Source organism: Hibiscus syriacus, unplaced genomic scaffold (assembly GCF_006381635.1).
Source record: "Hibiscus syriacus cultivar Baekdansim isolate YM2019G1 unplaced genomic scaffold, ASM638163v2 tig00111584_pilon, whole genome shotgun sequence".
NCBI lineage: Eukaryota > Viridiplantae > Streptophyta > Magnoliopsida > Malvales > Malvaceae > Hibiscus > Hibiscus syriacus.
The window spans coordinates 150,180-177,464 of NW_024063127.1; the positions used below are offsets into that span (position 1 = coordinate 150,180).

Below are 27,285 nucleotides of genomic sequence, written 5' to 3' on the forward strand. Positions count from 1 at the left end.
TAAGCCACTGTGTCAGCCTGGAACGGATTACCAAGCTATTTTTACTACTCTGTCCGACTAAATCCCTCCAGATACAGAAAATGGTCACCTCATTCAGAAGACACATATCTCAGACGTTTCTGTCAGAATGATTGAGTACTTCTTAAGTTTGTAATAATATCAAGAGAATTTCTCCAGTTACTTGACAATATTATTGTTTAGTGACACCAGAATGAGAGTATTCAGGATAAACATATTTGGAGCACGAATAAAGCCACAAGTATCCACCACAGTGTATTGTCAAAATTGAACCTTGTAGGGATCATGATATTCAAGTCAAACAGACGTCGAGAGTAAACCAGAAATTGAAAATTGAGGCATCTAGAAAGCCCAATTTAGACAGATCTAGAGGGACATATTGAAGGCCAATTTCTACCAGAAATAGAATATTGGGGCATTTTGAAGGCTCACAGCAATATGAATATTTGGGCATTTTTGGAGGCTCATCTCAACAAGAAGTAATGTTGAGCACACTTTTAACATCTGTATCAGCAAATGTTAGGGCATTTTAAAGGTTCCTTCAGACAGATCCATGTGGGCATTTTGAAGGCTCAGATTAACAAGAAGCAAATATCGGGGCATGTTGAAAGCCCATTTCAATCAGAATTAGGACTGTTGATGCATTTTTGAACGATCGTATCAGCAATTGTTGGGGCATGCTGAAGGCCCACATCATCATTTGTCAAGATCATTGACTTGAACAAATATTTCCAATGAGACATAAATATATGAAGAATGAAAATGGTGATACAGTGACAGTCTAGCTGACTATACATAATTGCTTCGTTCATCAGGCAGTTACATTATGATCATGTTGTTGAACAAATGTTTACTCAGCAAGTATGTTTTCAAATACCTAATCTTCTTAACCGTATTTCACATGATAGTATGTTCTTTGTTAAGCTACATTACGGTTGCATGAATAAAGATGGTCCCCAGGTAGACTACTCGTTCCAAGGTTCATTTCCTCAAGATCTCAGCTTTAAATTTGGCCTTTTGTGTGTCAGTGATAATTGAAAATATTTCTTTGAGGTTCCTGGTAGTTAGTTTCAACCATACTGTTGGGATTATGAAGTTGTTTTTCACATCAGTTTTTACTTGCTTGATGACATTCTTCTGAGACTTGACTCACTTACATTACTGTTATTCCCGTTGTTACTGGGGTCATTATTGCTAGCCAGGCAGAACTGAGTTTTTATCTATTTTGGGTTATCATGTGCGTTTTATCCCCAGCAGCAAGAATTTCATGAACCTCTTTCTGTACATAAATCCTATAGCGGATGTGTTTCTACTTCCTACAATTCTCATTATGAAAGAAAACGTGATCAGTATCACATTTGTCTTTGCCCGAGATGATATCAAGATCAGTTAGTGTCTCCTATTCAATTCAACACTAGCATATCTTGTGAATTTGACCAACTTTTTGGTCATATCAACATTACACTTGAATCCCCATTGAGTTTTGTTCTCAAGTGGTCTTATGACATCATACAAAAACTTTGAACACCATGAAAAGAGCCTCAATGATTGAGAAATCTTAGCAGAAACCACAAGAAAGAATGAATATGTTGTCAAATGTTTTACATCCAAGCAGAAGCCACATGAGATGATAATGTGTTATCAAATGTTTTACGACCCAGTGATTATGATGTTGAACCAATGTTGTGATCATATGGTTTCCATTTTTGATCCAAGATGAAGTTTGTCTTTTTCAACTTCAAGATTATAAGATGAGATATGATGAAGATTTCTTTCCGCAGATGGAGAGCTGAAATTTTAACCACAAGAAACTAGTTAAACGACAAGTTGTTGTTAAGCATCTCGACATGATATGGTCCAAGTTGCTTTGTTCGAGATCCAATTAGATGTGGAGACATGAAAGGAATTGGAATAAATCCTCCTTGTGATATGTTTCAAGAGTCAAATTAGAACAGGCTCTACTCTCTTAATTAATCCCTGCTGAGTCAGGCATATCTACATCTACACTCTTCAAAGATGATAGATTCTCTTTTTAAAGATGACAGATTCTCTTTTCAAAGATGAAAACTTTATGGGATTTCTACACAAGTCCAAACAAATAAAGTTGGTTTTATCCAAGACAAAATGGGGCATTAAGGTCATAATTCTGACTACGACAAGAGTTCCACAAATAAAACAATTCTTCTGAGACTTTCATGAAGCAAAGAATACATAAAGATACAAGTTGATCAGATAGTTCTTCAGAAATGCAAGCTTGATAGCATAAGTTGCTACACTGATATCCAGAGTTGACCCTGGCAATAAATGATGAAGTGGAGGAAAACCGAGTTCACCATTTTGAAGTCAAATGAAGATTGCATTAACATTCATGCATCATATTTAGACATTTGCAAAATAGGAGCATTTTCATTCATTTTATCCATGTTGAATATTTGACAGGAATTTCAAAATTTTAGCAAAGATTCAAATCCATCATATGATGGATCAACTTTTCGCTTGAATTCATCATTCGATGATTCAGTATTTCCAGTTCGAGTTCATAATGAGAAGAACTCATCTGAAGAAGGAAGAAGAAGTTCATAATGAGAAGAACTTGTTCAACTTTTCGCTTGAATTCATCATTCGATGATTCAGTATTTCCAGAGGTAGAGTTCATAATGAGAAGAACTCGTCATCTGAAGAAGGAAGAAGAAGTTCATAATGAGAAGAATTTGTTCAACCTTTTACTTGAATCCATCATTTGCTGGATCAGCCTTTCCAGGTAGAGTTCATAATGAGAAGAACTCATCTGAAGAAGGAAGAAGAAATTCATAATGAGAAGAATTTGTTCAACCTTTTTGTTTGAATTCATCACTTGATGGATTATTGTTGCCAGAGGTAGAGTTCATAATGAGAAGAACTCGTCATCTGAAGAAGGAAGAAGAAGTTCATAATGAGAAGAACTTGTTCAACCTTTTGCTCAAATCCATCACTTGATGAATCAACTTTTCCAGAGAAGTTCATAATGAGAAGAACTCATCTGAAGAAGGAAGAAGAAGTTCATAATGAGAAGAATTTGTTCAACCTTTTTTCTGAATTCATCACTTGATGGATTATTTTTGCCAGAGGTAGAGTTCATAATGAGAAGAACTCGTCATCTGAAGAAGGAAGAAGAAGTTCATAATGAGAAGAATTTGTTCAACCTTTTGTCTGAATTCATCACTTGATGGATTATTTTTGCCAGATGGATTATTTTTGCCAGAGAAGTCCATAATGAGAAGAACTCATCTGAAGAAGGAAGAACAAGTTCATAATGAGAAGAATTTGTTCAACCTTTTTTCTGAATTCATCACTTGATGGATTATTTTTGCCAGAGGTAGAGTTCATAATGAGAAGAACTCGTCATCTGAAGAAGGAAGAAGAAGTTCATAATGAGAAGAATTTGTTCAACCTTTTGTCTGAATTCATCACTTGATGGATTATTTTTGCCAGAAAAGGTTCATAATAAGAAGAACTCATCTGAAGAAGGAAGAAGAAGTTCATAATAAGAAGAATTTGTTCAACCTTTTGCTCAAATCCATCACTTGATGGGCTTTTCCAGAGAAGTTCATAATGAGAAGAACTCATCTGAAGAAGGAAGAAGAAGTTCATAATAAGAAGAATTTGTTCAACTTTTTGCATAATTCTATCACAGAAGGAGATAGATTAGCATCAGCCTTTCTAGAGAAAGTTCATAATGAGAAGAACTCATCAAGAGCTTATTCAACTTTTTGAATGACTCTATCATAGGAAATAGGTCAACATCATCCCCAGCGGAAAGTTCATAATGAGAAGAACTCTTCTGAAGAAAGAGAAGAATTTATTCAACATCTCCATATTAATCAAGTGAAGAAGAGATGGATACAATCCACAAGAATGAAAATTATCTTGAGATTAGGCCATGTTACCCAATCAACATGTTATTTCAAAAACATAATGAGAAAACGATTTCCATAGTTTCTCATTCAATATTTTCTGAAAATGAAATCGTTGAATAGTAAGAAAACAATTTCCATATTTTCTTACTTAGTAAACTATTTCCCACATCTGTAAGTCCTTCAGTGCATGATGTTTCCAAAAAGCCTTCAGGAGCTTTTTAATGTTTTCAAAACCTTCGGGTCATCTGTAAGTCCTTCAGTGCATGATGTTTTCAAACATTTCTATCCTGCTCGAAAGAAGCCAAATGAAAAAATTATTGTCTTTTTCGTCTTTGCTCTATTCTTGTTAACACAAGGATGAGCAAAGAGGGGCAGCTGTAGACATCATTTTTTTCATTTAAATTTATTATTATTATTATTAAAATTATTATTATTATTATTATATTATTATTATTATTATTATTATTATCATTATTATATTATTATTATTATCAATATTATATATTATTATTTAATAAATAATTACAACTGGACCGGCCCAGTTACAAACCAACCAGAACCGGTCCAGACAACCAGAAACCCTAAACGATTAGTAAGGTTTCAGCTAGGGTTTCTAAACCCTAGCCACCCCCAGCCGCCTCTGATGCTTCCAGAATCCCAGCCGCCTCTGATACTTCAAGAATCCCAGCCGCCGCCTCACTGCCAGGTGGTCCAATGCCCCACTGCCGACGCCTCCACCGCCATTGCCGACACTCCATAACGTCGAGAAGCTACCCACGTTGAGCCCTATGGTGAGTCACCACCATAGCTATGGTGACTCACCGGGCCTTTCATCTCTGGAACCGGTCCAACGAGAGCCTCGGTGGTGGCTATAAAAGCCACCCCACCTGCAAGAAAGAAGAAAGACAGCCACAGACGGCAGAGAACGACAAGAAAAAAAAAACAGAAAAGAAAAAAACAGAGAAAGAGAACACAGCAACCAACAAAGCAAGAACTACACCAACGATCCCAGGAAATACAAACCAAAAGAAGAGAAAAAGAGACTTACCGAGAAAATCGCCGTCGTGAGAGCCTCCACAAATCATCAGAGAACCAAAACGTCGAAGAGAAATATCCTAGATCTACGACGATTGGTAAGGTTTTAAGCTAAAATAACCTTAGATCTAGATATAGAAAACAGAGGCTTTGATTTGGGGTGGGTTTTGTAATTTCCGGCCACCGCTAACGGTGGCCGGCGGCAGCAATCGGAGCCCGACAGCGGTGGCTGACCGGGCCGGCTTCTCTCTAATTTTAGAGAGAAGCCAGAGAGAAATCTTCTTCTCTCTGTTAGAGAGAAGAAGAGAAATGAAGAAATGAATGGTTGGCCCGAAGGGCCAACCGGTTTAGGGTTTATAAACCCTCTTACATACGACGTCGTTTAAGGGGGAGGGGTATCTGTGTAATTAACTAAAGGTTAAACCCTTTCAGTAGCCATCTAAACTTGTAACTCTTACATTCTAGTCACTAAATCAAATTTATAATCCTTTTAATTCGGTCCTTTAATTTTAGATTTATTTATTTTAGTCCTTTCTATTAAATAATATATTTAGGATAAATACGTATTTAGTCCTTTAGTTTTAATAAATAATATTTAATCCCGAGTATATATTTTTAATTTATTTTAAATCTGATATTGAATTTTTTTTATTTTTATTTAGTCATCAAATTAATAAATAAGGAAAATAGCATTTTTAATCCCTATAATTTTAAATAATTAATTATAAATTAGGTATTTAATTTTATTAGATTATAATTTAGTCCCTAAGTTAAATGTTTTCATTTATTTTACGAGCTTTATTACTTTTTTTTATTGTATTTTAAATATTATTCAATCATATGTTACCTTTTTTTTTTATGTTCATACATATTTAATTATCATTACTATTATTATTATTATTCTTTATTAATTATGTCAATATATATAGTCTTATAAATATATATAATATTTATTTATTCTATTTTCCTATTTATAAATTTAATTTTATAAATTACTTTTAAGAAAAATAATTATATTTTGATATTTATTTATTTTTAATATCAAAGAAAAAAGTTGTCTTAAGGTACCTAGAAGCTTTTTTCTGATATTTTTTTGAATAAATAAATATCTTACTATATTAAAATAAAATGTTTTATTTATTTATTTTTAAATATTAAATAAAAGAGCTGTCTTAAAGCACCTAGAAGCACTTTTCTGATATTTCTAAATAAGTAAATATATTATTTATGTATATTAATATATTTTCTTTAAAATTTTGAAATAGTAGAATTATAAATTAAATATATTTTTGAATTTTTAAAATTTTAATAATAGAGACAATTTATAGTTAATAAAGTACCAATTTTGGGCGTTATAGGGGTGCTAATCCTTCCCTAAACGTAACCGACCACGAATCCCTTTTTATTATTAAAAAGAACGAATTTTTGGTTAAAACGCAGATCAATTTATCTTTTAATTGATGTTTTCTTAAAAACTCTTTTAAAAGATATTTTTTAGGTATTCGACCTACCTGATCCAAAAGGCCGATGGCGACTCCCAAATTATTTTCAAAACCATTTATTCATATCACTTTTCCCGCCAAACAAATAAATTCGTGCCCGGACGAAAATCGGTTACGACACACACTATCACATTTTTTTAATTCCTTAAATGATCAAATAACCATTTTACCCTTTAGTTCCTTTAATAATTACTAACAACTTTTAGGAAATACTTCCAAATAAATCACTGAACTAATCCATTCTTCTACTTTAGTAACCAAATTCTGAAACTTTACAATTTGGTCACTAACCCATAGTTTGGGATGTTACAATATTCATTGAGACCGTTGACAATCACAAAAAATCTATCCGTCATAGCTTTGATGTCTTCATCGGGTTTTATCTTGAAGTTCTCGTAGCTATAGTTGAGAAGACTTTTCTTTGATTCCCTCACTTCGTTGGTTCCTTTATGAGTGACTTTGAGCTTATCCCAAATCTCTTTGGCACTGGAACAAGATGAGATTCTTCCATATTCATTTGGGCATAAAGCACATAATAGAATATGTATAGGCTTAGAGTTAAGCTGGAAATTTTTCTGCTCTTCTCTACTCCAATCGTTGTACTTGCCGGGTGGAAAGGAGTAACCGTCCATGATTGAGTTCCAAGCTCTTAGATTGTAGGATTGAATAAAGTACATCATCTTATTCTTCCAATGTGCATAATTTGCTCCATTGAAAAAGGGTGGCTTGTTGACCAGTTGTGAATCCATAATGGGATATTCTTCAAGATAATAAGCACTGGAGGAAAAAGTCATTTCTTTGTCGGTTGCGTCAGAAATTGGTAGAGATTCTTCGAGGATCGTCTCAAGGTGGTTAAACCTTCTTAACGAGTTAGGTTCTGATGCCAATTATTGGGATTTTCGAAAACTTGATTCGATAACCGAAACGGTTTGCAAAGAGGGGTCGGAATGGTTTTTGAGTTTAGGGAGTAAGGAGATTGAAAGATAGAAAATTACACAGCGATTTAGAGTGGTTCGACTTTCTAAACCAAAGTCTACGTCCACTACCTTAGCTCCTCACCAAGGATTTTCCAACAAATTCACTAATTTGTTCTTTCTTTTGAGGACAAAGAGATAACCTTACAACTCACTAGTTTTTCCGGGCTAAACTAGAACTTTTCCCTAGCTTTTACACAGGATAAGCTAGAACCTTTCCCCTTTACAAAATGATAAAATAAGTAAACAAGAAAACCTCTCTAAGGTAGGTGTTTACAAGATTGAGCTCACAAGAATAAAATATTTATAAGAGAAAGATGAAATAAGATTGAAAAACTCTTCTCTTGTGTTTGATTGCTTGGATAGTTGTTCTCTTGCTTCTTCAAGTGTCCTTAGCTTATATTTATAGCTTGGAATGTGTTTGATGTCATATATAACCGTTGGGGATGTTTTGGAGTAATTTGGGGATGATTTTTCTACTCAAAAAGGCTGCCCATAACATGGTGCATCGGTGCACTATCAAGGTGCATCGATACCCCTTCATTAAATTCAAATAAACTAGTTGTTACTAGCCGTTGCAGCCTTGGTGCATGGATGCATAACAGGATGCATCGATGCACTAATTGCATTCGAAATAGAGTGCATGGATGCACTACATGGTGCATTGATGCACTAGTGGCTGGTGCATGGATGTACTTTGACACCCTTTAGCATTTTTGCTCTAAATCTGAATTTAATGGACTTTGAATTATTTTTGAAACCTTTTAAAAACTTTGAATAAATTCAATTCAAGTCCAAAAACATTTTGCCTTTAAATTTGTTATATCGAAACATAATTCAACAAAATTTAAATTGAAACTCTAATAATACGACTTGAATTTCATAAACTCGACTTGAAAAAATTTCAAATAAAGTTTGAGTTATAAAATAGAACTCGTCATTGTCATCAACTTGAATAACTTAAAAAAACTTACTCAACTCAATCGAATTCTTATCCCTAGTTGCCTTGCCACGTGTTCTTCGAGATGTATACATATGCACTTGTTGATACTATTAGTGCTACAACTATGGACGAACATAAAATTTTATGTTATGAGACGAATTTATAAAATTTTAAGAAAATAAACTAATAAAATATTAAGACGCTATCATCACGTAACTCAAATCTTGAGGCATTATTGCATATAAATCGGTTTACCTTGGCCCTCAAACTGACATTCAACTCGACCCTAAGCTTGAGCTTAGTCATGTGGTTGTGTCATTGGTGGTTAAATCACAAAATGAAATAATTGACGAAGAAGTCAAAGTTCAGTGTCATAGAGTATAAACGAATTAACACTTAAAATTAATGGTATCTAAAATAATAAAAAATGGTAGCTGAGTTATGAACGTTGCTCGTCGTTAAAGAATTAAACTTAGAAAGATCTAGACTCTATCAAAGAATGAAGGGGAAAGAGATGGAGGGGTAATTGCAATTAAGGTTTTTAGGGTTTATTGGAAATTGAATAAGAAGAATAAGATTGAAACAATAAAGAGAAAATAAAGATAAGAGAAAATAATAATAATAATAATAATAATAATAATAATAATAATAATAATAATGATAGGAATAACTTAGTTAAGTTGGGGTTTTATTGGTGTGGGCGATAATGGTGATTCGATGATGATGATAATGATGATGATGATTAATAGATAATTGTCCTACGAACCCTCTTAGCCGCAATTGACTAGTTAAACTCGATAATTGGCTTTAACTAGCCCTCCTAATCGCAATGAGAAAGAAAACCTGAGTATGAAGATCTCCCTCACGAAGAACATGAAAGAACTTAATGATGAAAAATGCTTCGAAGGCAAGGCAATTAGCACTTGCGAAAATAAACAATCGTTGTATTATATTCAAGAAAAGATGTATTTATAATGGTGAGAGAATCCTTGTTGTAACATGACTAATGAATAAAAGATAATGTTTCGAGTCTATTCTAATTCTTAATAAAATAATAATAAACTAGGAATAATGTTTTAACTTGATCTTAATTCCTAATAAAATAATCAATCTAATTCTAAAAGATAACACATTTAAATTATATTACAAATAATCAATAAATTATTAAAAATTTGTAATATTTAGAAATTGATCTTTTAAGGGATTTTAAAGATATTTTTAATATTGTCTCTGTTTGTGTCATTAATTGATCATGAAGTTGTTTCAACTTGAGTTGTTGAGATCCAAGTAGATGAGTAGGAATGAGTAATGAATTTCCTTCATTGAATTATTCAATATTCATGTGAGCATGAAGTCCCTCGCTAACGAAGGCTTGAACCGTAACTTGAAGCTTGTCTTTTGAAGTTTAGACTTGGTCCTTGTGATTAGACCAAGTGGAAGAGTCAGTCCATCTTCTTTTGTTCTGTGACGTGTCGTGCATGTATCATAAAGTAATTTTTTATTAAGGTAAAAATAATTGAAAAATTAATAAAAAAATAATATTATAGTAATTATCTCATATTTATAAAGAAAAATATTATAATTATTATCTTAAGTCGAGTTTTTCCCCCCTAAAATTGATCATCTCGATTGAAAAGAACTCTAATCTTATAAAATTAAGTTAAATTAAAATCTATCGTATTCATATATTTAACTATTCCTACATACCTTTTTTATGTAGCTCGATCATGACATGACTAGATATGATTTTTATTTTATGATGGTTGTATTAATTGTATCAATAAAGTACATAAATATTCTTTCAATTATAGGTACTATTTTATCGAGTCTCTTGATTATTAAATATTATAAAATGGTTCATCAATTATAGGGCGTTGTTTTGTTGAGTCTTCCGACTATTAAAAGTTACAAAATGATCACCCGACTATTTTTATGTTTTAAACTCATATCTTTTTATTAAAAATTTGGAAGTTGTTTGAGCTAGACATTAACCTGTTGATTGAGATATGATAAAATTTGATTTCATAATCGTTTGAGCTTTATTTTATGGATCAACTCTCCGTTTATATTATACTGCCAAGCCAATGCTTGAAAGATTATACCGTCGAGCCAGTGTTTGAAAGTGACAGCAGTGTCAGTAGACATTATTAAAATATGATTTTATCATATCTCAATCAACATGTTAACATCCAACTCAAACTGTTATAAATTTGTTTAAACGGGAAATGATGAGTTTTGAACATATGATGGTCGAGTGACTATTTTGTAACTTCTAATAGTCCGGAGACTTAACAAAATAGTGCTCTATAATCGAGAGATAATTTTATAACTTTTAATAGTCGGAGGACTCAACAAAGCATTACCCTATAGAAGATGGACCATTTGTGTACTTTACCCTAATTGTATTTCAAGAAAAACAAAATCAAATCCAAAGAGAATTCCCTTAAATTATTTAGAGTGATTATAAGATAATATTGATTTAGTTTATTTTAAATATAAACTACTTCATACTAACACCATATTAATCAAAAAAGAAAAATTGTATTCATATAGTAGAGATATAACTGCTCGATCATATCACTCAATAAATTCGCTAACATTTTTTCATTAAAATTTGAAAATTAAAGGAACATCATCAATATAATATAACATTAAATAATTTAAAACAACAATCAAGCAGCACTGTTGATTCACAAGCAGCCTGCAGGTCGAAAAGCAGAGGGAAAGATAAATAAAAATAAAAGGAGTGGACATCTCTATACACATACACTAGTTTATTCCAAGAACAGCTTCAAATGCAAGTAATAATTTTGACTTTCAAAGGCGTGACAATGCCAGAATCTGTTCATGTCGAGGCTCCCCATGCCCATTGTATTGTGGAATTTCATTATTGACTTGCGTCTTCTTCTTTTCTGTGACTTGGAAACTTTTGGCCAAAGCCCTCAGCTGAAATTTCTGTATTTTCCCAGTTGAAGTCTTTGGCAATTGTGACAGAAACTTCACCTTCTTCGGCACCATGAAATGCGGCAGGTTTTTCCGGCAGTAATTTATGATATCCATTTCCTTAACATCCTCCGTTTGTCCGCTCTCGTTCTCTCGGACGGAGACGAAAGCGCAAGGGCTCTCCCCCCACCGTGGGTGCGGCATTGCGACGACGGCGGCCTCGAGAACTCTGGGGTGTTTGTAGAGAATCGATTCGAGTTCGACGCTGCTTATGTTTTCGCCACCGGAGATGATGACATCCTTTGATCGGTCCTTTATTTCGAGGTATCCGTCGGGGTGTATAACTCCCACATCTCCGGTGAAGAACCAGCCGTGTTTGAAGGCATTGGAGGTTGCCTCTTCGTCTTTGAGATACCCTTTCATTATGCTGCTCCCACGCAAAACGATTTCGCCTACTGTTTTGCCGTCGTGCGGGACACTCGCCATGGTTTCCATGTTCTTCACGTCCACATCTTCCAGCGTCAGTACGCTGATCCCTTGTCGTGCTTTGAGTTTCGCTTTACGTTCGTTTGACAAATGGTTCCATTTGGCTTGCCACTCGCAGACTAACGCCGGCCCGGTGGCTTCCGTCATACCGTAAGCATGTGTTATGTGGAATCCGAGAAGTTCCATCTTCTCTAGCAATGAAGCCGGAGGTGGTGCTCCACCGGTGAGGACTTGGACGGTGGAGGTAATCTCGCGACGCTCGTCGGGTTTCGCTTCGAGGAGGATGTTGAACACGATGGGCGCACAGCACATGTGGGTCACGTTATGAGTTACTATGCTTCGGTACATGTCGTACGCAGAGGTATTGCGTATGCATACGTTGGTTCCACCGCGGGCCGCGATGCCCCAGGTGAAGGTCCAACCATTACAATGGAACATGGGGAGCGACCAAAGATACACTGGCTCGTTCCCCATTTCCCACCCTAAAATCAAGCTTAAAGTGCTCAAATACGCACCCCGGTGACTGTAAACAACCCCTTTTGGTTCCGATGTAGTTCCCGACGTGTAATTTAATGCAATCGGATCCCACTCATCAGCGACTTCAATCGGGACGAATCTCGGATTCCCATTGTGGATCAACTCCTCATACTCCAACTCCCCTAGCCGAACACCAGTGGGAGAGTCTATATCATCAATGACAATCACAAGTGGCATGCTCCATGATTGACCTTTTTGTGTCGACTCATCCATCAACATCCGAAGCGCCTCACTAGCCAACTGCAGATATTGATAGTCGACGAAGAAGACCTTCGCCTCAGAGTGACTAAGAATCGTGGCGATGTTCTTAGCATCGAGCCTAGTATTGATGGTGTTGAGAACCGCCCCTGCCATGGGGACAGCAAAATGCATCTCGTACATGGCTGGAACATTAGGAGCCAACACAGACACCTATAAAAACATTTATATAAAAATAAAAAACATAAACGAAATGAAAACACTACTTTACATACATAAACTATAAACAAACAACTGAAATGAAACTTACAACTTGATTCTTGAGTATGTTAAGAGATCGTAGAGACGAAGCAAGACGACAACAACGCTCGTAGGTCTGATGCCAAGTGAACCGAATGTTCTCGTAGATGATCGAGGTACGATTAGCATAAGATTTACTAGCCCTCTTGAGGAACGTCAAAGGGGTAAGTGGTACATAATTCGAGTTGCATTTCGAGAGTCGGTCCATTGAAATTTCGAACAAAATGAAAGTTTTTCTTGACGGAAACGAAAGCACCGATAGACAGGATGAGAGAAGAGGAGAAGAGAAGGATTGAATTCCTGGGTGATTAGGAGAAGAGAAGAGAAATGAATATATAGGGGGTGAAGTGGGGGCAAGAGACGCATTGTTTATGGTGTAAGAAAAAATATTAAAAAATAATTAAAATAAAAAAGGGTGTAAATTGATGGGGAAATCGCAACGAAATATGTGAAATAATTGTACTGTATGGACGTTGGATATAAGGATTGTTGAGTTGACCAGAACTACCCTATGGATGTTCACATAGGGACACAGGGGATGCACTGTGGCATGTCACATCCACTTTGTTATTTTCCTTTTCTTTTCAATTTGAATTGGAATTGGATATTCGCTTGTCTTGCATGTGGGGCTGCTTCAATTCACCACCAAAGCTAATGCCCGTCTTCATTTTGTCTTGTACTTTAATTCGGATATAATTTTTTTTTATTAAATAGAGAGGTATTATATTTTTAAGATAAATATCGAAGTCTCAAATATAATCAATATTTAATATAATTAATAAATATCGAAAAGGTTTTAAATGAAAAAGGTGAAGTATATCAAAGATTATTAAGTTATGTTTAAATTACTATTTGTTCGTTGAACTTTTAAAAAATAATTATTAAATTTATTAAACTATTATAAAATGACTATTACGATATTATAATAATTATAAAAAATAATTTATTTAATATCAATTTTATAATAGCTCAATACAATTTAATGATCATTTTGTTATTTTTGAAAGTTAAAAGATCACAACGATCATTTAAACATAATTAAGTGATTTGGTATACTTTAAAAGTATATTAATTAAATATATAAAGTAATTGTATTTACTAGAGTCTTATGTATATAGTTGATTCTAAATCAAAGTTTCACATATATAGTCATTGAGTCATAACTTTATTGACATCATTGTTATTATAATATAGGGATAAAAGGTCCTCCAACTATAGGGCATTGCTTTGTTTAGTATACTAACTATTAAAAATTATAAAACAATCCCCGACTATAGGGCATCACTTTGTTTAATCCACATACTATTAAAATTTACAAAATGGTCACCCGACTGTTCATATGTTCCAAAATCATATTTTTTGCTAAAAAGTGACAACTATTTGAGATGGACTTAAATTGCTAACTGAGATATGATAAAATGTGATTTCATAATCATTTTAGCTGTATTTTGTGGTGTCGTAACCGTCTTTCGGTTGGGCCCCGGAATTGGGCTTCGACTTAGAAAAATGTGGATTGGAGTCGCCACCGATCATTTATTTAAAAATAAATGGGTTGATCGGATACCCTATTTCTTACCTGATCTGTGTCTTACCAGAAATATGTCGGGCTCAGGAGTCGGTTACGGTCAAGGAAGGATTAGCACCCTTGAACCGCCCTTTCGGTACTACGTAATTTCCAGTTGTCTTAATTAAGAAAAATAACAAGTTAAATTAAAAGGTAAAGTTTCGATCCTAATTACTTACCCTTGATTGATTTGAAAATATCCTTTAAAAAGAATCGAGAAATGTGTTAGATAAACAAGGTAAAGAAAACAAATAAGATACAAGGGAAAAATAAATAATAAAATAATAAGTAATAAGAAAAAAAAATAGTAAAGTAATAATTATATATAGTAATATTTGAAAAAAGGAAAAAATATAATATATATATATATATATATATATATATATATATATATCAAAGAATTAATAAAATAAATAAGCTATATATATACACCAAATACTTAAAAATAGAAAAGCTACCCTCCCAATTCACCGAAAGTGGGGGGTTTTAGTAAGAAATAAGACAAAAAAATGGGCCCTCTAGGTTAGTAGTATATATATAATGTTTAATAATGATAATGATAAAGACACAAGGTTTTTTAAAAAATAATAATAATATAATAATAATGAATAAAAAAACGAAAATAATAAAAATAATATAAAGTTATAAGATATATTACATAAATAAAGAAATAATTAATTAATTATATATTAATAATAGGTATATAAATAAACTATTAAAAGTATAAAAAATATATACGACTAGATAAAGATAATTACAATATATATATAGTATATTAGACTTATAGTAAAATATTAAAGAAATATATATATATATAATAATAAAATATAGTAAAAAAATGAAAATAATTTAATATATATATATATATACATAATAATAATAACATGAATAATAAAAATAAATGAATAAAATATCCATATAATAAATAAAGGGACTAATATAGATTTTTTTTTAAAAAAGCTCTTCCCCTCTTTTAACCGAAAATCAAACCGATTTTTAAAAATAAGCCTCGGGGTAGATCTAGGTTCGAAACTTCGAAACCCCACCCATTTTGGTCATCGGCGCAACCCACATTTTGGGTTATTCGAACCAAATCTCAAGAAAAATAATGTGCACATGCAAAAGAAAGAAAAAAGAAAATGCTACCTTTTATTTCCTTATCGAATCCTTTACAATAGTTTTGCCTTTGTATCTTCCCGTGCTTTCCTCTATGTTTTGTGTGTAAATCGTGTGTTACAATGGTGAGTTACAATGGCTATTTATAGTGCTTGTGGATCCTATCTTTAGGAATTTAAATCTTAGTAGAACTCTATCCTATTTTTAGGAGTTTGAATCCTAGCAAAATTTTATCTTATTTTTAGGAGTTTGAATCCTAGTAGGACGAAAATGTGTGTTGACAGCTGCCCCTCTTTGCCCATAGTCGTGTAACGGGGATAGGGCAAAGATTAAAAGACACACTTTTCGTTCAGTGGAGTTGAAAATTAACTCTGATGTTTCAATAACTCCCTATCGAATTGAGTTACGGATGACTCCTCCATCGTGAAGTCGAGTTCATCTTGAAATGATATGAAATTGAAGCCGTAGTTCGGAATTTGAATCAGCACGTGGCTTCCCGTTACCCTTCGGTCTTCTTCTCGGTTTAAAGACCTTGGATCGGAATCGAACTCAGAAATCTTCATTGACAGATAGCTTTTTCTTTACTTAAGCTATGTTGTTTGAAAATGGTTGCTTGTCACTAAGGCACGACTAACCCATGTCATCTTCTCGACTTGAAAACCTCGACTGCAACCGGAAAGTAGTGCGGTTGATGTGTCATCGAGCTGAATGGAGTCGAACTCGACAATTTTGATGGCAGATAATCATTCTTTGAGTTGGATATCCTTCGTCGTGAAGTTGAAATCCAAGTAAGTAGCATTGTTCCGAGTCCAATATCCTTCGCTGTGAAGTTGAAATTGACTCTGAATGAAATTTTGTTGACAAGCAGCGGTCCCTTCGTCGTGGAGTTGAACTTGCGTTGTCTGGAGTCCAATATCCTTCGTTGTGAAGTTGAAATTGGCTTTGAGATTGGGAAGTTGTTGTTGACAAGCAGCGGTCCCTTCGTCGTGAAGTTGAACTTGCGTTGTCTGGAGTCCAATATCCTTCGTTGTGAAGTTGAAACTGGCTCTGAGATTGGGAAGTTGTTGTTGACAAGCAGCGGTCCCTTCGTCGTGAAGTTGAACTTGTGTTGTCTGAAGTCCAATATCCTTCGTTGTGAAGTTGAAATTGGCTCTGAAATTGATAAGTTGTTGTTGACAAGCAGTGGTCCCTTCGTCGTGAAGTTGAACTTGCGTTGTCTGGAGTCCAATATCCTTCGTTGTGAAGTTGAAATTGGCTCTGAAATTGAGAAGTTGTTTGTTGACAACCAGCCATCCCTTCGTTGTGAAGTTGAACTTGTGTTGTCTCGAGTGTCACGATATCCTCCGTCGTAGAGTTGAAATCGCGGATGTTTGGCTTCGAGCTAGACATCCTTCGTCATGAAGTTGAAATCTATTCTCGAGCAAATTGTGTCGTTTCAAGAGAAACTGTCTCAAGGGAGACAAAATTTGTTTGAAGGAAAACATATTCAAAGATTTCGTTAAATTGTTTTCAAAGTTTATGTTTGGAGAGAAACTGTCTCAAGGGAGACAAAATTCGTTTCAAGGGAAACTATCTCAAGCGAGATAAAATTCATTTCAAGGGAAATGTTTTCAATGTTTATGTTTCAAGAGAAACTGTCTCAAGGGAGACAAAATTTTCTGTTTCGAGGGAAACTATCTCAAAAGAGAAAAAAAATCATTTCAATGGAAATGTTTTCAATGTTTATGTTTCAAGAGAAACTGTCTCAAGGGAGACAAAATTTTCTGTTTCGAGGGAAACTATCTCAGGAGAGAAAAAATTAATTTCAAGGGAAATGTTTTCAAGAGAAACTGTCTCAAGGGAGACGAAATGTTCTGTTTCGAGGGAAACTATCTCAAGCAAGATAAAATCTTCTTAAAAAAACAGCCTTGAGTGAAATGAAATGCCTTCTTTCGAGTGAAAACGGTCTCAAGCGAGACAAATCTTGTTTTAAGAAAAACAATCTTGAGTGAAATAAATCTTCTTTCGAGAAAAACAGTCTTAAGTGAGACAAAGTATGTTTTAAGAAAAACAAATTTGAGTGAGATAATCATCTGCATTAAATGAGACTGTCTTAAGTGAGACAAAGTTTATATTGGAAATGTTGAATCTGGAGATGAATGTCGATCTTTCAATCTATCGAGTTGGATTTTAATCTCATCTTCTCCTGAAAGATCTGTAAAATGTATATGGATGTAACTATCCTGATGATGTATGCTTGATGTATGCCCAAATGAAATTTATTTGCTATTGAATTTGCCCTCAAGGGAGGAAAAATCAAGGTTTTATTGCTCATGATGACGAATTCAAAGATGCAAATTTCATGCGTCATGTATGTACGTGTTGATGTATATGTTGAGATGTGAGGGGAATGGCTGCGTGTGCAGTCTTCATTCTGACTTAATTTGTCTTCATTTCCACCAGGGTGTACTCTTGCAGACCTCAAGACAATTTTTCCTTCCCTTATCAAATTTTGCCCCAAAGATGGTTTCCTTTGCCTCTGTTTCGATCTTGAGTTTGGAGCGATATTTGTTGAATTCCAAGATATGCTTCCAGAGAACTTATCTTGTTTGAAAATGCTTTTCTTCTTTCGAATTTTCAAGATTTTGAAAAATATCAAAAAGAACTTTTGAAAAAGTTACCTCTTTCTAGGTTTCACAATTGAAGCAAATCATAAAACATGAGTTCATTGGATATCAAAAGAATCAAACACTCTTTTAATCTTTGATAGTGTAAATCTTTGACAAATATCAAGATCGAAAAGTTGGTCTAGAGGTGGGTTTGTTTCATCGATTTGGTTATCGTGAAGATCATGGCATGCCCCTCTTTCTTGATTTGGTATTTTGATCAGAGGCGAACAAATGACACAACTAGCATAATCAATGACTAGACCTTTCAGAACACTTCTGTTTCAGTTCTCTGAAATCTTTCATTTGTTCAAGTTTCGTAAGCTCTTCTAACAAAGGTAGTGAAGAAATATCGGTCTAAAAATGAAATTCTTGAGTGCTCGTGTGAATTTGACTATAACAGGTGTTTCTCAACTCCCTTAGTCTATTATTACCAAAAATTTCTTTTTAGATGAATTTGATTTATTTTGCCATTGTCTGGCTAGCCGAATCCATAAAGTCGGGGCATTCAACCAATTGCTTTAGAGGGACAGCTTATAATCACTTTTATCAGGTTTAACTGAAGGGTTCATCTCATCACAAAGTCTTTGACCTGACAAAAGCAGTGGAGCAAACACCGAATTGCCAAGTGTCCGAGCAATGTCATGATATGAATGTAATCTATTCATAAAGCCAGGGCTTTCGAGTTTCCTCTATAACCAATTGCCTTAGTGGAATAGCTCAGCTTTAAGGGACAAATCACTAAAGGATTCGTCTCATCACAAAGTCTTTGGCCTGACAAAAGCAGTGGAGCAAGCACCGAATTGACAAGTGTCCAAGCAGTGTCATAGTTTGAACATAATCTATTCATAAAGCCAGGGCTTTCGAGTTTCCTCTATAACCAATTGCCTTAGTGGAATAGCTCAGCTTTAGAGTGACAAATCACTGAAGGGTTCATCTCATCACAAAGTCTTTGGCCTGACAAAAGCAGTGGAGCAAACACCAAATTGCCAAGTGTTCGAGCAGTGTCATAGTTTGAACATAATCTATTCATAAAGCCAGGGCTTTCGAGTTTCCTCTATAACCAATTGCCTTAGTGGAATAGCTCAGCTTTACGGATTTAATTTCTTAAGATTGTCAAGAAGAACCTGTTATAGTCTAGGTGTTTTTGAAAGTCAAGGGATCTCATCTTTAGAGTTCAATTTCCAAACAACTGACCTAAACTAGATTTGCTTACTCGACTATTCATATGTGAAGATCATTATCATCCCTGAACATCATAAACAAAGAGTATAAACCAATTAGTTTTGCAATCTCATGTGCTAGTTGCCTTATTCTGTTCGCTCTTAATACGTGTCTGAATACCAAACCTTGGATGGACTCTTCATGAGAAGAGAAAACTTAGCTCGGTAAGAGAAAAATATGTAGTCTGATGTATCTTTTAAATTAGGACCAAAGGGTCTTTATTTTGCAAGGTTCAATCTTGTCATTTGTCAAAGATTTACAACCTCAATTATTAAACAGTTTTTAATTGAGGTGATATTCAAGGAATTCAAGATTAAAATTTGCTCATCTCCTAAGAAGGAAGCATTTTATTTAAAATGTTTAAACGTCAAGTGACATAAAATGTTCACGCATAAGAAGTACGAAAGAAAAACAAGTTCAAATAAGATGATATACTTGATAATGCAACAAAATTCCTAATGGATGCCCCATATGACTCTCGATCAGAATGCCCCATTACATATTGAAAGTGAATGCCCCTGAATCGATCAGATCTTGGACCTTACGTTTCAATGCCCCACAATTCTCAGTGGTGTGCCCTGAGCTCCCAATATGATAGTTGCATACGGCGTTAATATCATGACCTTCAGGATATGGGGCCTCTCTAGGTTTCTTTTTTGCTCTGGTATTATGTGGATGATGTGTATTTAATGTCTGTAGTGGTAGACTTGATGTTTTCTCTTTCTCTTTTTGAGACATGTTCTGTTTGTTCATACGAATGTAAAAACATGGAAAATATAGAAATAAACATGAGATATAGAATGCAAAATATGCAATGCATGATATATGCAGCTTAGAGGCACTGATCCAGAAAAAGTGTTCATTATTATAAATAATCTTTATTCAGACAAAAATATCTTATCTTGTAAGAGACATAAAAATAATCAAATGTACACTCGGATTAGATCCTCTAAACCCCGAATAGCTTCTAGTAGATTGACAAGTCTTCTGCCTTCATCCGTTACTGGTTGAATACCTTGTCGAACCACTTCGGCTTCCCTTTCCAGGCCATGAAGATGACGGGCTACCTTCTGTACTTGATCTAGGAAGTCTCAGATGGCTGCGTCTCTGGCCTTCACCCTTTGTTGTGCTTGCTCCCAACGGAAACGCTACTGTAGACCTCCATCAAAGGGCACTATCTGAAGCTCGGTTGCTTGCTTTTTGAATCCATCTATGATAGCTTCTAACTCACCTATTGTTTTGCCATCTCTCTCATGCTGTTTCTCCAGATCAGTCATCTGGATTCTCAAGCGTTGGTTTTGATGTTGACCGTCTGCTAAGCGCCTCTGAGCAATCTTCATCTTTTCCTTCCAGGCTCTCTCATCAGGCCCCTCAAACTTTCTTTTCAGGCTGTGAGCTTCGTCTTTCCAGTACTCGGAGGACATTTTCAACTTGGAGTTATCTTTGACAGCATCTTGATACCCCTTTCTTAAGTCTTCGAGCTCGAAACAGACTCTTTTATGTTCCTTTTCCAGTTTGTATGCTTTATCTTTATGAGAATCGACATCCAGCTTCCACTGATAGCGCTCAGCCTCAAGTTCTTTTATCCTCTGCCTCAGCACTGAGTCCGATCAATTACCCATTTCTCGTCTACTCCCGCGACTCTGGCCAGTGTACTCTTGAAAGGCTGACTTTTTGTGTGCTTAACGTAGACTCGCCCTAGTTTGATGTTTTCACAGTGTAGCAGTGTGGTGTATTCTTCGATAGTAGGCACCATGTCCTCCCAGTTAAAAGTGAAACAACTGTATCCCGGGTTCCAGAATTGGACCATGGATCTAATCAAGGGCTCATCAATCCTAACGTGAAGTAAAAGTGCAATGTCACCGTACTGTTGGCTGAACTTCTGTTTCCGATCATTCTTCCAACTGTCCCAGATATCTTGAAGCTCCTGTACATTGTTCTATTTTAGGCTGATAGATGCGTAGCTAACCAGCTCTGACACATAGCTTTCTTGAAGGTTGTCTCCCTTTTCTTTCTGAGTCTTCTCGGACCATAGTCGTACCTCGGGGTTCTTAGTCTCTTGTATTACAACACCTTTGTCCATTAATGCAGATTATTTATGGTTAACGAACACGTTTTTTTGGTGGATCAACACCACTTTTGAATGATGCAGATGATGGAAATAAAATAAAAGAGAGGAAAAAATGAAAAGAGTTAGTAAGGTAAAGATAATAATCAAAGCAATCATGAAAATAAAGTCCTACCCCACATGATATCTACCCCACATGCTTATTATTCCTACCCGGACATGATCTCTATCCCGCAAGTTGATTTTGAACAAGTCCTAACCGCATAAATTTCTAGTTCACATGTTTTGAACAGAAAGTAAAGAAAAAAATAATTTCGGCATCCTAGGGTTTAAAATGAGGTTTTGGGGTGGGCCCTAACTCCTTGTAGTCTCCGGGTTTAGGTTCTAAAAAAAGGTACTCGAATTCTTCTTGCCGGTTCCCCCTTGGGCTTACCAGACCCTTAGTCCTAAACCTATCACAGGCTTCTGTGGACTAAGTTAAACTCGAGAGGAAACATTCCCTTATGCCCATACGGAGAATAAATTCACACGAAGGCATAAGGTATATGAATCCCGAAGGTTACTTGCTAGGCCCATACGATGAATAAATTCATACGAAGGCGTCGCTTTCACCCGTAATTAAAACGGGTTCGGAGCTCGGGTATAGAGCCTTTGGATGAAAAATCTTTAAGGGCTGAAATCATTAAAAAACGGTCAGTACAACTATTTACTCGAAAATATAATCAAAAGTAAGTAATAAGGATCGAAATGTTACCTTAAAATTTAAATTTACCCTTTTCATTAAAAAGATAACTGGATATTACCTTAGCCTGACTCACTTACCTGTGTCCCTAGCGGAGTCGCCAAGCTGTCGTAACCATCTTTCGGTTGGGCCCTGGAATTGGGCTTCGACTTAAAAAAATGTGGATTGGAGTCGCCACCGATCATTTATTTAAAAATAAATGGGTTGATCGGATACCCTATTTCTTACATGATCTGCGTCTTACCAGAAATATGTCGGGCTCGGGAGTCGGTTACGGTCAAGGAAGGATTAGCACCCTTGAACCGCCCTTTCGGTACTACGTAATTTCCAGTTGTCTTAATTAAGAAAAATAACAAGTTAAATTAAAAGGTAAAGTTTCGATCCTAATTACTTACCCTTGATTGATTTGAAAATATCCTTTAAAAAGAATCGAGAAATGTGTTAGATAAACAAGGTAAAGAAAACAAATAAGATACAAGGGAAAAATAAAATAAATAAAATAAATAAGTAAGATAAGAAAAAAAATAGTAAAGTAATAATTATATATAGTAATATTTGAAAAAAGGAAAAAAATATAAATATATATATATATCAAAGTATTAATAAAATAAATAAGCTATATATACACCAAATACTTAAAATGAAAAGCTACCCTCCCAATTCACCGAAAGTAGGGGGCTTTAGTAAGAAATAAGACAAAAAAATGGGCCCTCTAGATTAGTAGTATATAATATAATGTTTAATAATGATAATGATAAAGACACAAGGTTTTTTTAAAAAAAATAATAATATAATAATAATGAATAAAAAACGAAAATAATAAAAAATAATATAAATATATAAGTTATAAGATATATTACATAAATAAAGAAATAATTAATTATATATTTAATAATAGGTATATAAATAAACTATTAAAAGTATAAAAAATATATACGACTAGATAAAGATAATTACAATATATATATAGTAATATTAGACTTATAAGTAAAATATTAAAGAAATATATATAATAATAATAAAATATAGTAAAAAAATGAAAATAATTTAATATATATATATATATATACATATAATAAAATAACATGAATAATAAAAATAAATGAATAAATTATCCATATAATAATAAAGGGACTAATATAGATTTTTTTTAAAAAGCTCTTCCTCTCCTTTAACCGAAAATCAAACCGGTTTTTAAAAATAAGCCTCGGGGTAGATCTAGGTTCGAAACTTCGAAACCCCACCCATTTTGGTCATCGGCGCAACCCACGTTTTGGGTTATTCGAACCAAATCTCAAGAAAAATAACGTGCACATGCAAAAGAAAGAAAAAAAGAAAATGCTACATTTTATTTCCTTTTCGAATCCTTTACAATAGTTTTGCCTTTGTATCTTCCCGTGCTTTCCTCTATGTTTTGTGTGTAAATCGTGTGTTACAATGGTGAGTTACAATGGCTATTTATAGTGCTTGTTGATCCTATCTTTAGGAATTTAAATCTTAGTATAACTCTATCATATTTTTAGGAGTTTGAATCCTAGCAAAATTTTATCCTATTTTTAGAAGTTTGAATCCTAGTAGGACGAAAATGTGTGTTGACATTTGGATTGAATATTTGTTTACATTAAGTCGTCGACCTAGTGCTTGAAATATTATGTTAGCGAACTAATGTTTCAAAGCAACGATGGTGCCAGTAGATATCATTAAGATATATTTTTATTTTATCTCAGTCAGCATGTTAACGTCTAACTCAAACGGACATTAATTTTTTAACAGAAAAGGGCAATTTTGAAAATATGAATAGTTGGGTGATTATTTTATAACTTTTAATAATCATGAGACTCAACAAATCAATGCCCTATAATCAAGGGACCATTTGTGAACTTTATCCTACAATATAATAAGGATGAGAGTTCAAACGTGTTTAAGCATGTAATATTCTTCTATGTATATGTACAAAAATATATTATTACTATTATTATACCTGGCGTCAGCATGATTTTATTAATGATTTTTCAGTCAATTTACTTAACCTTGAATTTTATTATTTCATTGTTATAAAAAATAAATTGTTATAAAAAATAAAAGAAACACAAGGTTTAATACAAACCTTGATTTTATAATTTATCTTGATTTTGGCTGAAGAATTGATAATATTAAATACTGTAAGAAATGGACAAAATACCTCAACCAACCATGTTTTGTCATGTCCTTGTATATTGTATTTGACTTCTTGGAATCAAACGCAATGATATGAAATAATTTAAAAGATATTTTAAGCGAAAATAAATAAAATATTTTATTGTAAAATTTGGTTTATATAGTATATTTATAATATTATTTTTTAAAAGAAAGATTTTGAGAGCAAAGTATTGATGAGAAGAAAGAATTTATAAATAAGGACATTTATAGGATTAAATTGAATAAAACATAAAATTGAAGGACTAAATTAAAAAAAATTATCATCAAAAAGGAGGGATTGAAGTTAAGGTATTTACTTTGATCCAAAATGGACCTAAAATGGATAAGTAATTAAAGAAATAATAAAATGAGAAACCAAATCATAAGATAATCAAATTACTTAACTAAATATCAAAATGACACCGTGTTGATTTTTTATCGTTAAGTTATTCAAAATTTACAAATATAAACTCAAAATTCGAGTTGACTTAAAAAATAAATTTTTGAATCGAATTAAATTTCACTCGTATCTAAAGCTGATATATAATTTGTCATCATCTGTAAATCATGGAAAGAAACCCTAGAATACACCATGAATAACAACTTTGAATTTAACGAAGGTAGATTAGGTTATGAATACTAACCCCATAAAAGATAGATAAGATTTTATTTATCAATCTGAGGTAAGTACGAAGTAGTGTTTGTTCAAAAATAATTCTTAACTATTTGACATTAAGCGCTCATACTCTTAGCATTTTAGAGCTCGAACCCGAAACCTCAAGAAATAACAATAATTCCTTTATCATCAAGGTCGTTCGGGTTCATGCAAATATAGATAAAATTCTAGATAAATAAAAGTGAAAGTCAAAGAAATTAATTGATTTTTTTTTTTTTTTTTGCTTTCTTCCCTATTGTTTTGTATCAATCAAAGCTTTCAGATTCCCACATGACTACACCAACCATATTCAGCAAAAAAAAGTGGGGTAATAGATCTATGAAGTTTGTTGAATATTTTCTCATTGTTTGAATGCTAATTCTTATTTTCTTGGAAAATCCAACCACTTATTCAAGAACTTCAACCTAGATTGTCATGTAAAATTAGTTCTAATAAAAGAAAGGTATAATGCTAAAATTAATCTCCCAATCTTCATTAAAATGATTATTTTGTCCCTTATTCTTTTTTATAAAGCATTTTGACCCTCAACGTTTGATTTTAGGACAAAAGGCTCTAAAGTTTGACCAAATAGTCAGTTTGGTCCTTATTCTTTTTTTTCTGGAATATTTCATTTTTTTGGTAAAATGATCCATATTTTAGAGTGTTAACCATTTTTAACTACGATTGTCATCCAAATAGGGGTCTTTTTATTCCAAAATGAAATGTTTGGGGGGCAAAATGCTCCAAAAGAAAGAATATGTGTCAAAATAACTATTTAATCAAATATTATGGACTTATTTGAAGTTATACATGAAAGAAATCCGTATAACTTATTTTAAGATTTTAGGTTCAAATTCGTCCTACGAAGATTTAGTTCATATTTATTTTCATAAGTTATCTAGATGTAATATAACGTAGACTCTATTTTGGTTCCTATACTTTTGTCTTATTCATTAGTGAAGGTTAAAATATAATAACCAGAAATTTAAAATTATAATGATTATAATAAATATGTAATTTAAATTAATATCAAACCATTTAATTAAACATATCATATAAAATTGATATTTTTTCCAATTATCATTTTGTTCATTTTCTCCTTCAAAGTACAAGTTTTATTTTCTTATTTTAATATATAAAACCAAAATACAATCTATTATATTTGTCTCCATCCCAAATTAGGGTATAATCCTTTAGAAGAAACTCACGTAGAGATGATTTTTTCAAAAGGCTAAATAAGGGGTCTTTTTGAATTTATCAAATAAGGGGCTATGACATGCACACTAGAGGGGGACATGCCTACTCCCAAAAAATATTAAAATTTTGAAGAATTTTTTTAAGTTGATATAATGGTAAAATTAGTCATTGTCTCCTTAAAAAAATATATAATTAATTATTGGTTTCTCGAAATTTTAGATATTTTTAAATGATTCAAAATAAATAATGTTGAGTTCTGCCATTGTACACACGAGATTAATGACATCAAATGTCCCTAAATTATGACTCACGTTTTAAATTAATACTCATTCAATTGGTATACCGAATATTAATATAAAATAATATTATTTAAATAATGAAATATATAAACTATTTTGAAAATTCAAACATAGGGATAAAAGAATTTAAAATCTTAATTAAAACTTTATATAATATTAAGAAAATAAATATATTGATCAATCGATATAATTTTAATCAGAGTAAATACATAATTTAATGGAGATATGCAGAGATCGTATAAAAAATTTAGAGACGTTAGGTGTTATTAGTCCTACGTGTGCATGATATAGCCCCTTATTTGAAACAATTCAAAAAATAAAATCCTTATTTGACCATTTTGAAATATTAACTGATTTGTGAGCTACCTCTAAAAGGTTAGCCTCCAATTTGAGCTTCCAGTCATTACAACATAATAATTTGTATAAATTTTTGAAGTTACAATTTCCAATTACACTAAAATTATAATTTGAATAGATCAAAATTAACAGTAAACTACCATGTTTAGTATCTCAACTATTACTTTTATTCTATTTTGGTCACTCAATTATTTTTTATTTTAAAATAATATCTATCGTTACGTTTTATTTTCGTTTCGGTCACACACCGTTAAAAAAATTAACAGTGATGATGACGTGTCACCATAAGGTAATGTAATGTCATCATTGAAAATAATTTATGCTACATTAGCAATTCTATTAAGTTTTAATGCTGGGTGACCAAAATGAAATTCAAACGTAACGTTAAGTATGATTTCGAAAAAAAAT

At 33.2% G+C, this 27,285-nt stretch overlaps 1 protein-coding gene across 1 annotated transcript; it reads right to left on the reverse strand.

The window, feature by feature from the left end:
- Positions 1-11,175: 11,175 nt before the first annotated feature.
- Positions 11,176-13,086, reverse strand: LOC120165629 (trans-cinnamate:CoA ligase, peroxisomal-like). Its single transcript, XM_039175105.1, has 2 exons — positions 12,843-13,086; positions 11,176-12,745 (listed from the first exon to the last, which is right to left on the reverse strand). Exons 1-2 carry the CDS (start codon positions 13,038-13,040, stop codon positions 11,186-11,188), a joined length of 1,758 nt encoding a protein of 585 aa, XP_039031036.1. The 5' UTR covers positions 13,041-13,086; the 3' UTR covers positions 11,176-11,185.
- Between the last annotated feature and the right edge of the window lie 14,199 nt (positions 13,087-27,285).